Consider the following 13372-nt stretch of genomic DNA (forward strand, 5'->3'; position numbering starts at 1 on the left):
GAGGGCAGGTGAAGTCCCAATGAGAGACTGAAGCAAAAGACCCTTGACTGAAGAGAAGGACCAAGAATGGCTGTGGGTCTGTTGTTGCACAGAGACTGGTTTTCAGTGTTTGTGTACTGCCACATGATTCACTTCTGATACAACAATGCTTTCATGTTTCCTTCATTATCAGGTACATTTTAGTTATTTAATACCAAGATGGACACATGCATATGTGTCACAGAAAATGTAATCCAGTAAGGCTCTTCTGCTGTTCTTGTGTAAATAAAAGTAAATAGGTGCAGGATTCTATCACCATCTATAAAGAAAGACCTGCTTTAGTGAGTTCCCCAAACTCCTCAGTTGACAAGGAAGCCCAATAAGTTTTGAGCAATGATCTCATGGATTTTAGCTGCCAAAAAAAGAACCAGAAGGATGCAAATAGCGAGCAATTGCTTTAATTAAATATAGAAAATGTCAGGTCAGGTCAATAGGATCACGTGATCCAGTGAGTAAACATCAGAAGATAAATAGAAATTCAATAATATTAATTTCTTAGAGAATATTATGAACTATAAATATTTTAAATTTACAAGGTGGTGCATGTACAAAATTTACTCTTATAAATAATTATATTACAAGGATAAATAGAATAAATAGGCTTTATATTAAAAAGAACGATCAGTAGAAAAACAGCTCTAGCCACTGAGGTTGGGTCTGCCTCTGGGATTTTGTGCTCTGCTTCGCCTCTTCCTTCTGACCTCTTCTTTGTTCATCTCCAGAAGAACAGTACGAAGTTCCATAATGGCCTTGAGTTCGATCTTTGCATCGTTCATCTATTGCAAATGACAAAGAGCATCAACAATTTAACTTTTAACAACTTATGGGACATCAGGCAAATAAGCTAGCAGAGTTTCTCAACCTTTGTCCCCCAATGGACCACTTCTCATGGTCTTAGCTTAAGTACCACCAGTACCAGGGATGTCAACTCATGGCCTTGGCTCATCCAGTCCTGCCGTGTGGAAGCTCCTGGGAGGATAAGAAACTTTCACACTCTTATCAGCCAGCAGCTCACCAGCTGATTATCGGCAGAACTGCCAGCAGTCAGCGGGTGAGCAGGGGCCTGTCTGAGAGAGAAGCTGATCTTCCAGCCAAAATCGGCTTGGGCAGCAGAGGCGAAGCTTTGTGAGGAGGGTCACTTTCATGTATCGCTGGACAACCTCTCAGGTACCACCAGTGGTATGCACACCACCGGTTGAGAAACACTAAGCACACTCAGGACTCAATCCTATCCAACTTTCCAGCACCAATGCAGCTGCAGTCCAGCCCCAGGGTAAACAAGCAAAATTTCCCTTAAGCAAGGGAGGCCTCTGTGACTGCCCTCCCCATAGGATGCAGAATGTACCCCATTGGCATGACTGCATCTGCTCTGGAAAGTTGCATAGGGCCCTCAGTGACCTAAAAGACATAGTTATAGAACAGAAAAAATACTTTTTTCAAAACAAACATAGTAATAGTTTCCTAGAGATAAAAGGATTATTATTTATTACATTAGGGGTGCAATCCTAACCCGCTTTCCAGCGCTGGCATAGCTGTGCCAGTGGGGCATGTGCTGCATCCTGCAGTTGCGGGGCAGTCATGGGGGCCTCCTCAAGGTAACGCAATGTTTGTTCCCTTACCTCAAAGTTGCAGTACTCTTGTGTCAGTGCTGGGAAGTGGGTTAGGATTGCGCCCTAGCCTGTTCTTCTTCCAAGAGCTGAAAGTGGCATATATGGAGGGGGGCATCCCCATCTTACCTTTATCCTCACTACAACCCTGATAGATAGGTTAGCCTGAGACAATCTGACTGGCCCATTGTCTCCCTGAAAGCTTTATGGCTAAGCAGGGATTTGAACAGAAGTCTTAAGTCGAGGCTTCCAGTCATTACCCCATGCTGGTTCTCACTGATCCATGCGTTGTAATACATGCTTATGGAATCTCTCCTTATGGAAACTCTCTGACAACAAAAGAAATTAACAATCCACCAGCTGTCATTCTTTGGGGATGGACCTTTGCTGATTCCCAAATTCTCTGCTACTAACCTGCACTCTGAGTGCTTAGCAAAAAACATCCAGGGATGTCCTGTCATGATGACTTTAGCCTTAGCTATCAGATGAAAAACTGCACTAGTTCACTGGAACCAATACAATTTTCCCCAGAAATTGGTGCTCCTCTGCTAAAAGAGGTTCTGAAAGAGTTCCTCTTCCTTTCTCAACCTTTCTTTGATTGCGAATATTCCAATGGGAATACTGGGAATACTTCATAATAAAAATTAAGCATTTAGGCAGTAATCCAAAACAGTGTGCCATTGAATTCTATGGGAATTCCTTCAAGATAAATGAGCAATATAGATTCTCAATTAGTAATTGATAGGCATAATGTAGCCATAGTTAGGTGTTTCTAAGGCTGCAATCCTATACACATGACTCTGGGAGTAAGCACCATTGAACACAGTGGGATTTCTGAGTAAACCTGCATAGGGTTGCACTGTAATCTGCATTTATTTCATGTAGTTTCATTATTATTATTATTAACAGTATTTATATACTGCTTTTCAACTAAAAGTTCACAAATTGGTTTACAGAGAAAAATCAAATAACTAAATAACATTTAGTTTCATTGTAGTAAATGGGATTTTAATGTGCTTGAGATCGGCTGCTTTCCCTCCCATTCTGCAGTTCAGTAAAGATGTCTAGTTCAGCATCCTACCAGAGCTTCTCCACTGGAGTCTTTTGAAAAGCACAGCTGCCATGGGAGATGCGCAAGCACAAAACTCACATGCACAGCTTGTACACCTCCCACGGTGGTGGCACTAGTCCCAAACACATTAACCCAGTGGTTCCCGAAGTTTTTAGAGACCCTAGAGGCTGTTGCCCGATTTATAAATTTGAAGGGGTGTGGGTATATTGGTGATTGGGCAGCAGTGCTCCCCGCCCCCCAGTAGCAGCTTGTTTAACCCTTGATGCACATTGCTTAATGTGCCCTGTCAGTTTTGCAAACCACCAAAAATTGGGTCTCAGCCCACTGGTGGATTCCGGACCCACAGTTTGAGAACTGCTGTAGGAAGGTTTTCCAAACCACTGGATCATCTTGGTTGCCCCTTCCTACAACTATTCCAATTCTCTGAAATGAGTTGTTGGAATACAGTGATCAGAACAGTACACAGTGTTCCATATATGGCCACATAGAACACGTAGATGTTTATGAAGTCATTACAATGGTGGCCATCTCATTTTACACCTGTTTCTAACAAGTCCTAGCAAGAAATTTGTCCTTCCCCCACCACTGCACATTAGGTTGAGGTTCTCATTTTCCTGATCTTTCCTGATCATTTTCAAGATCTCTTTCTGGATAGTCATCACCACTTCAGACCCCAGTAGTGTGTCAGCCATCTGCCCACTATAAAGCCCCTCCACAGGCATGAAACATCTCTCTCACACACACATGCACATGCACACAAATTCTAGTTGTTATATGAAGTATGTAAAAACAAAAGAAATGGACATTACCGGAAGCTTTGCCAACTGAAGTAGTTCTTCAGCTTTCTTCATGCCATCACTGTAGTGGGTTTTATAGACTTCCAGGGCTGCTATTATATCCTTGACATGTTTTGAACGTTTGTTCTTGAAAATGGTTTTCAACAATTCCGAATACATGGAGATCAGCTGGCCAAGTAAGATTTTCTTTTCATTGGCCTGCCAGAAAACAAGCGGAAAAAATGGATTAGAGAATGTTCCCCAGAACATGAATTGGGATGAACTGGCATTGCGCCTCTATTTTGCTGCCACCTTCCGGAATGGCTCCAAAGGGGAGGGGGAGTGGCCGGTTGCACACTGCATTCAGGCACCTGCCAAACTTAGTGCTTTGCACCCCTTTGCTTTGTCCTGTTTGTCAATTTAATATAACTTTCTCCATGTCCCAGGGCAATTGCCCTCATTCCCCTCTCCATTTAAACACTATGTCCAGTCTAAAAAACTGACTGAATGAACTAGTCCATGCCCCACTCAAAGTGGTTAGCTTTCTGTGCCCAGCTCCTATATCACAATTGCCATTTCATCTCTAGTGTGGCACAAAGCTTGTTAAAAAACAAATCAAGTAACGTACCTCTGCCCACAGGCTACTGTTCAGTTTCTGAATGAAAATAGATCCGCCTTCGACAACAGCATGAGTTTTATTCTGCAATACAAATAGCGAACATCTCAATCAAACCTATAAGACCATTCACTGTCCTGTCAATCAAAGCTCTGGTTCAATTCACACAACTTCTGCAGTTCTGGGAGAGCGTTTTTCTCCACAGTAGGATCCACAGCCATGCATGGGTGGCCCAGGAAGTCTGAGTCACTTCAGAGTCAGCTTTTACCACAAATTTGGAAGCAATTGCCCCTCCTACCGCACCACTGCCAGGCATTGCTGGCTTCACACCTCTCCTAGCCATTTAGAAAGGGCTTGTTCTGGAGGATCCAACCATTTATAGCATGTCTATGGTTGACCTTCGGAAAGTCACTATCTCTCAACCTAACCAACCCCACAGGGGGGTTGTGAGGCTAAAAGAGGTGGGAGAGAAGAGCCATGATCACCCTGAACTCCTTGGAGGAGAGGAGGGACATAAACAAATAGCACATGGATGAAATAAACATGGATGTATAATTTTACCCTGCAGATGCTCTATTCATAGAATTATTTCAGTTGCAAAACATTTATCAAGGTAGCACACTTCCCTTCATCCACAGATGGACTCTCAGTGATGCCCTTATTCCATTGCAAGGCACTTTCGAATGCTACAATACCGTTTACTCTCTTTTGTCTGTGCTAATGTCATTGAAACAGTGAAAAAGGCGCATTTAAAAATGAATGCACCTTCCAGTCAATGTGGCTCTATGCGACTCTGTTTAGAGGTAGGGGAAATTCAAATATATATTTTTTTCCTAGTCACCTTTGAAAATGACCAAGCAGAGGGACACAAGACAAGAGCATTCATAAATCAAGTCCCACTGCCCCTTGCAGTTCCTCTGCTGGGGGGTTTCTGCAGCCATCTTCTGTGTACAAATTGGCACTCTGCAGAGTTTCTAATGTGCTGCTGGTGCATGGTGGTCAGATCAAAGAAGTGACACATGGAACATGTAATCGTCCTTCCTATTTTTTTTTTAGAAATAGCTGCTGGGGGGCAGGGGAATGCCTTGGTGTGTGGGGACGCCTTCCTCCATGCCACTTCCCCTCAAAAAATCACCCCTCCCCCCAGGATGCCATTTCATTCCAAAAGTGCCATTGCAGGAACTAACAACTTTAGGGGGGGGGGCAATTTTCAACAGAAAAACAGTTTGGGGGGAAGGGTCCTAACCCCTCATGCCAAGGTTGAAGTTCAGATTGTGCCTCCCTATGGCTGCTTTTACTAAAGAAAAAGACATTTGAGAGATAGGTCTGTGCTTAACATGCTATCTGGTTGAACCTTCAGAGTCCCTTAAAATGCTGACACTTGCCAAGGTAGGCCTGAATTAAAACACTTATACGCCACCTCACAATCAAAGAAAGGCATGGGAGCCGGCAACATGTGTAAAAAGCAGTAGCAGCATAAAATCCACCGTAAAAATTAAAACGACTATAGAACAGTCCATCAGCAAGAGCATTCAAGCTGAGTAAGAAAATGGCTGTGGTCTTCTTCCAGAAGAAACTCTGCCATCGGCTGGGTGTGCAGTCACTTCCACACTCAACAGGGGCATTTCTTTTAGCATTTGAAAGTTAAGATGCACATGAATCTTGCAAACCCAAGAGCATAGGCAAGATCTCCTGTGTCATTGTCCCTCAACCATTTCATGAAGCCCAGTTAGTGGAATGAGAAAGTCACTGGGTCTTTGGTTGATGCCATTTTTGTGGCAACCTCTCAAACCCCTTTCAGAAATAATGTCCAAAGCCATGACAAGCAGAGATCTAAGTAGATGGGAAACTACATTATCTCATGAACAAATGCAAAGTACAACAACTATAGAGGCTATAGAGATTTTGACAGCTGTAATTCACTAAATAAAAAGATTCTTCTGTACTTCATTAGAACATAAGAACAGCCCCACTGGATCAGGCCATAGGCCCATCTAGTCCAGCTTCCTGTATCTCACAGCGGCCCACCAAATGCCCCAGGGAGCACACCAGATAACAAGAGACTTGCATCCTGGTGCCCTCCCTTGCATCTGGCATTCTGATACATAGCCCATTTCTAAAATCAGGAAGTTGCACATACACATCATGGCTTGTAACCTAATGGATTTTTCCTCCAGAAACTTGTCCAATCCCCTTTTAAAGGCATCCAGGCCAGATGCCGTCATCACATCCTGTGGCAAGGAGTTCCACAGACCAACCACACGCTGAGTAAAGAAATATTTTCTTTTGTCTGTCCTAACCCTCCCAACTCTCAATTTTAGTGGATGTCCCCTGGTTCTGGTGTTATGTGAGAGTGTAAAGAGCATCTCTCTATCATTGTTTCCTCAATGCCTTAGAGCAGAAGACTCCAAACTTTTTGGCCCTAGGGCCACATCAGATAACTTGACATGGTGTCAAGGGCTGGATGTGGCCCACAGGCCAGGGTTTGGAAGCAACTCCTGCCTTAGAGAAAAATATTTCCTCAGGGAATTGAATAATGTTCAGCAGACCTCAGCAAATGGATTATATACATTCAAGGAGAGCAGGGATATGATTAGCTCTTTCTATTAGCCAACTTGTTATGCTGGTCTAGGCTACCATGGCTGGCAAGTTTGCCAATTCATGAGGGCTAGCTCAGTTCAGAGAAACACCAAGGAAAGCCATGCATAGCTTCTCTCTAATAAAATCAGATGTATGAAAACCAAGTGTTCCATGTTTGGCTCATGCTAACTAATATTAACTTGCGCATTCTTAGGGAAATCTGAACATATTTCTAAGGCAAATGGAAGACATTTCTATGCAATAAAGCTCAAAAACAGAAAAAATCCATTAAAGGGAATGTTTGGAACACGAATTCCAAGTCTATGCCCAGAATCCATTGCATCGTAAACCCAGTTTTAGCTAGCTATTCAAAAATGTCAACATCCGAGGAATACCTGAGATGTAGGCAAATGGAGAAGAAAGAGAAGGTTATTTAAAGGTGTACTTACGAAGTCTTTCTCCAGCTCTTCTAGAGAAGGGCTTATTTGTTTAAAAAGTGAACCAGTTCTGCTGTGTGCATCACAATAGCTAATAGCCAGGAGGGTGAAAAGGCAAGTCTTCCAAATCATTGCGACCCAAGTAGAAATGCTTGGTTGTAGAGTCAGAAGTTGGGTCCACTGCAAAGATCTAACTTGGCTGTTTATTCCACTTGTCAGTGTGATCTTCAACTCTCCGGGCACTGGTATTTATACCTGGCCATTGCATATTTTTAACTAATCAGAATTACGCATTTTTCACACATTTTAGGAGATGGTGCGAGATAGGAGGCGTGTCTGGTTTTTATTAATAGGTTTGGTTTGTGGGATTACAGCATGTAAAGTTTCCTTTAAATGACTAGATTCCCCATGTGACAAATGCTTAGCTGAATGTCCACCCATCAGCTCTTCAGGGATCCCTTGAAAGCATTCACACTGCTCAACAATAGGGTACTGGGAAGTTTCCAGATCTAACACCCCCCCACACACACACACACTCCCAGTTTAAAGGAAACCCCTTGCACAGTACCCTGAAACTATCTTAGCACACTGTGGTGGGGGAATAAGCAAGACAGGAAATTCAGGTTCGAGGTGGTGCAGATTAGACTTGACAGGCGAATGTGTAGTGACTCAGATACACGAAACTTGCAAACTAATAGAGAGCAAACAAACTTCCATGGCTTGAGGTGAAGTACTTACCTATGATGTTTTTTCATGTCCATCAATGCAATTCTCCTAAACCTCATCAAGCAGTTAATTGACCTTAGTTTTTCCACTAATATACTATTATTACTTATATAGTGTCACCATACACAAGGCACTTGACAAAGCATGTGAAGACAGGCCCCATCTGAGAGCTCACAACTGAAAAATACAAATATTCAATAATCTTTTGTATCTACTTAATGATGGAATATGTCCACCCTGCTTTCATATTTTCTTTTACTGAATTGATGAAATTAGGAATAAAGAATGCCTGTGGAAATTTCAGCATGACTTTGAGTCCAATCCTAAACAGTGCGTGTCAGCTCGTCGCCGGCATGCACTGTCACAAACATGCTGTAAAACATTTTGCGAACCCTTAGCTACAGAGCTAGCCCAGCACCAGGCAGTGCTGGGCTAGTGCTGGTGGAAAGCTGGTGCTCCGCCACTCAGCGGTCGCTCAAATCTCCGGGTGGCAGAGAGTTAGGTGGGGGTGTGAGGGGAGGGGAGGAGGAGGCATTCCGGGGTGGGGGAGGGCATAGAGATGGCAGGGAGGAGGCATACTGGGGAGAGGGAGTGGGGCAGAAGCTCCACCTGATTCTGAGCTCTGTGTTGGGTCGCGATTCTGTGCCAGCTGAAGGGCTGCTGCAGAAAAGTAGCCCCATTGCAGGGCTATTTTCCTTACCCGAGGGATGGGAATGAACATTCCCTACTTCTGAGGAGCCGGCAGCAGCTGCCCAATGCGCTTAAGATACTGTGGCACCATTTTCAGCACTGCATCAGCCCCGTGCACCAGGCAGTTTAGGATTGGGTTGCTTGTCCTCTGTTCTAAGTCTCATGAGAGCAGGATAGGGTCACATGCAAGCCAGCATGCTTACTGTATTCTATTTATTTTCACTGCTGCCATCTTACCTTTTTATACCATATTCAAGTCAGCTAACAAGGGTTATCAGAGAAAAATGGCAGAGCAAAACAATCTGCAATGCATAGAGGCAGTGGTGCAGCTGGGGTGGTGCAAAGCACTAAGTTGCAGGGAGCATCACCATGGCATGCAAGAGGCCCCTCCCTCTCCCCTTTGGAGCCATTCCAGGCCAGAGGAGCAAAATGGAGCTGTACCCCTCATGCCGCAGTGAGGCTCCCTGCAAAACTTAGTGCTTTGCACCACCCCTAGTGGTGCAAAGCTACACCACTTAGTGCTAGCTACACCACTGCACAGATAAAACAAAAAGTTTGATGGTGAGCCAACATGTTATTTGCTCCCAGATATGTGATATCTGTGGCATTGGATTTTATTCCATTTCTGCTATTCCACTCATAAGAACATTAGTAGATCCTTACTGCATCAGCATCCTGTTCCCTACAGAGGCCAACCGGATGCCTCCAGAGTGACTCCACACTCAGTAGATGAGGGCAATACCACTTTCATGACATTGCTCTCTGGCAACTGGTATTCATACCACTGCTGAACACGGAGGTAGCACATAGCCGACATGACCAGTAGCCATTGATAGATCTGAAACCACAAATTTATCTAATTCCCTTTTAAGACATCAAAGTCAGTATTTCTCAAACTGTGGGTCATTTGATGGATTGTGAGCCAATTTCAGATGGGTCATCATTCATTCAGTGCGCATTTTATTTTTAATATATTAGATTTGATGCTGCCATGATACGTGACTGCATTTGGGTAAATGTTACAGACCTCTACTTTTAATGGGCTATCCTTTATATTCTTTTAACAATGATAGCCAGTGGGGCTTACTCCTGGGTAAGTGTGGATAGGATTGCAATCTTTGGAATGTTTAGGGAATTCCTTTCTTTTTCTTCTTACAGTTCAGCAATTGCTTGGGAGGGTTAAGAGGTTTCTTCTTTATTTAAAATAAATTTTTAAATTTGTTGTAAATTTTTAATTTCCTTAATTAGATTTGATTTTATCATGTGCAAGTGCTAAAAATGTTACTGCTTGATGATGTCACTTCCAGCCATGACATCATTTCCAGGTTAATGTCATTACTTCTGGTGGGTCCCAACAGATTGTCATTCTAAAAAGCGTGTCCCGATGCTAAAACGTTTGAGAACCACTTATCTAAGCTAGTAATGGCCAATACCACATCCTGTGGTAGCAATGTTCCCCTGGGGGCTGGGGATAAGAATAGGCCCTCAGTTTGGCAGCCACCAGGTAGATGGGACTCATCAGCCTGGGAAGGCAGCTCGTCTGAGAGAAGGAAGACTCTGATCCCAAACCTCCACTGCCTTGTGGCTACATCCAGTTATGGAAAAGGCTTCAGGAGTCAACCTCGAGGCAAAATCCAGAGCCGGAGTCCCTGAGGCAGTTCATGGCTGAACACAGTCACGTTCTGGCAACTCCTGCGACGCCGCTGGAACCAACCATATTGGTTTCTGCCTTTCCATTGGACCATTCCAGCGACATGGAGAGGGGGGATTTGCTGCATGGGTAACAGCCTATCCTCCATACCTACTTTACCCAGGCTTCGCGCACTGGAGAGGACACTCTGTTCCAGAACCACCATTCAGAGCATGACACCATAGTCTTCCGAGACTGAAGGATGCCAACAAGTGGTAGCAATGACCATAGATTAAGATGTCAAGGAAGGGGGAAGATTGGAGACACCTGGCCCAGGAGCAGAGGAAGGACTGACTAGTCCCTGCTTTCTTTTCACCAGGTAGATAAGCCTCTGGCTATTGGCCTGGCTGGAGGGAAGGGGGAAGTTCGGAGACACCTGGCCCAGGAGCATAGGTTGTCCCTTATAAGATGTCCCTCTTTCTGTCTGTTCTAAATCTCCTGCCAATCAGTTTCATTGGATGATCCCAGGTTCTAATATGGTGGGAGAGGTAAAGATCATTTCTCTATCTACTCTTTCCACATTGTTCATAACTTTAGAAGCCTCAATCATGTCCAGACATAGCTACCTTTTTTCTAAACTAAGAGCCCAAGCCCACCCCCCACTACCAGCCCAGATGTGTGCAGCACCACTTTCGGAGCACACACTGCATGCTGTGGGCCAACAGCAGACCGGGAAGCCCAGGAGAGGTAAGAACATTTTTGCACACCACTCTATAGGCTACCTGGTCCCCAGCAGGTCTTGTCAAACCTATGCCAGCTGTTTAGCTAGCATAAGTCTGAGGAGACTCTAGGGCCAGACTGTACAATCTGTGCAATTATTTTCTGGCACCACTTACTCAGTTGCTGTCCAATAACAGGAAAGATGCAAGAAGCCAGGCCAATAAAGTGCAATTCTACAAATCAAACCACACATTACAGTAACAGCATGAAAATATGTGCGCTTCTGCATTTGCATTGGGGGAGTTGACTCAGCTGTTAGAAAGTCACAAATTGCGTTTTGTATAAAAGGCCATATGTATCTCCAAACAGTCGCAGCTGGAGACAGCGCTTCCACGTAAATTATATTAGGAGATGCACTTTGTGTTTATAGCAGCCTAAAGTCCCTGGATAAAAGCGGCTAAAATGCTCCAGGAATTACCTCTTACATAGGAATTACACATAGCCAGTGTTCCCTCTTGCATCTTGCCAGCCAGGATGGTGGGATGTGGCTGGAGTAAAACAGCCATATTTGTTGTCTTCGTAGTCTATTTGAGACCAGATTGTAGTAAAGAACTCTTTGTAGTCAAATGGCACCTTTACTTACACCAAGTTCTTGCCACAGTGATGTGATAGTCTGAGAAATGTGGTTCCAACCAATAGCATTCCTGGGGGGGGGGGTACAGTGCTACGCTTTGCAGGTGCCTTAATGTACCATGTAAACGTCCCCTCTCCCTCGCCTTCGGAGACATTCTGGGTCACAAAAGCAAAGCAGAGGACAAGCAGGGGGGGGGGCCCAAAGAGTGATTTCTACAAGGCCAAAAAAGTAGAAAACCGCCCCAACCATCCCGTGTCACAATGGTCTTCCTTAATTAATGCAAGCCTAGGTCAATTCTTTTCTTCTTTTTTTGTTCAGTAATTTTATTATTGATTTTTACAAATGCAGCACATGGGTTTGTTTGCTCAAGACGACAAGTGGAAGTAGAGGTAGGTCAACCTGGGCAAGGAAGCTGTTGCGGAAGGGGAGACGGAAAGATGGAGAGGTTGAAATATATGATGCAAGGGGTGGTGGCTTGCTCTCTTCTGCATGATCTGCTTCTCATGCTACCATTACTAGCTTCAGTTGTTCACACTACAGCACATGTCTCAAAAACCTCCTACTTCCAGTGGCCTTTGGTGGACCTGTGGTTCCTCTTCAAGCAGGTACAGGAGGTGGAATTAGCACAAGTCTGCTTGGTACATCCCCCCCCCCCCCATGTTGTTAATCACAATGCACTGGACCCCATTTCAAGGCATGGCGTTCCATTCCTCGTGTCTCCTTTTTCCTCTTGTTGTCTCAGGTTAGCAAAGATGATTCATGTTGTCTCATGAATCATCCATGTGGCCTGCTGAGGCTATTGCCTCAGGCAGCAGATTGGTTGGGGGTGCCAAGCTCCATCTGCTTACTTGCTTTTACTGCTCTTCCCTATTTTCAACTCCTTGGATTAGAAAAGGGAGAGGAGGGTGGAGAAGAAGAGGAAAGTATGGAAGAGAGGAGAGTGGTGAGTTAGAGCATCTCAAGCTCCTTCATGCTTCAACTCTACCCCCTCTTCTTTTTCTAATTAAGGGAGTAGGAGGAACAGTCTCCCTGGCACATCACCAAGGAAGGGGGTCAGCAATCCACATTCCTCTTCCAGTGCCTCGCATCAGTGACTGTTGGAATACCAATCAATTCCTTCTGCACCACCTTCCCTGTACTCACCCCTCCCCCCATTTTTGGGATAAAATAAATTAACCACACAGAGCTGGCTAAAACCTTAAAGAACTCATATTTCTTTATGTGCTTATCATCATGGTCATCTGGGACCCATGCAGACCAGACATCTTTAAGAAATCATCTTTAAGATTTAAAGAATTTAATGAGTTAAACAAAGGCTTTTGTGTTTATGGTTTGAAACGTGATCTGAAAGGTGCCCCAGTGGCCTCTGAGTAGACAGCATGGGGATGAACAGGACTTCTGCTGAGGGCAAGGAATTCCGAGTTCTAGTTAACTTCTTGTCTCTTCCTCCTTGCTAAGCAGCTTGCTCAACAGGGCATCAGTGACTTCTTTCGAACATTCCCTGGACCAGCCTTTTTGCCTCAGCAGCTTGTGCAAGTCAGGGACCAGGCAACTTTGCAAGGAGCTGTCATGGTTCTCCTGCATTTGGCAGAGATGTCATGATACTTTATGTCTTTTGACAGAAGCCACTGCTTGTGAGGCAGCCCCAAAGGCAGCTGTATACAATCTTAAAACAATTAGCCCTCATAATCTGCAGGTTTGCGATCCATGGATTTGGCTTAATGCAGATCACAAGCCTGTTCTGGGGGCCCTCAGAGGACCTCCCAGAGTCTTCTGAAAGGCACTTTCAGTTTAGTGGAAAACTATAAGTGCCTTTCAGAAGGCTCTGGCAGGTCTTCTGAAGCG

General features: G+C 44.4%; 1 protein-coding gene across 1 annotated transcript; it reads right to left on the reverse strand.

Annotated features, from left to right (window-relative positions):
- Positions 1 to 677: 677 nt before the first annotated feature.
- IFNG (interferon gamma) lies at positions 678 to 4426 on the reverse strand. The gene is made up of 4 exons (XM_066634522.1): positions 4409 to 4426; positions 4123 to 4194; positions 3528 to 3713; positions 678 to 815 (listed from the first exon to the last, which is right to left on the reverse strand). Exons 1-4 carry the CDS (start codon positions 4424 to 4426, stop codon positions 678 to 680), a joined length of 414 nt encoding a protein of 137 aa, XP_066490619.1.
- Positions 4427 to 13372: the final 8946 nt, after the last annotated feature.

Source organism: Tiliqua scincoides, chromosome 7 (genome assembly GCF_035046505.1).
Source record: "Tiliqua scincoides isolate rTilSci1 chromosome 7, rTilSci1.hap2, whole genome shotgun sequence".
NCBI classification, from domain to species: Eukaryota; Metazoa; Chordata; class Lepidosauria; order Squamata; family Scincidae; genus Tiliqua; species Tiliqua scincoides.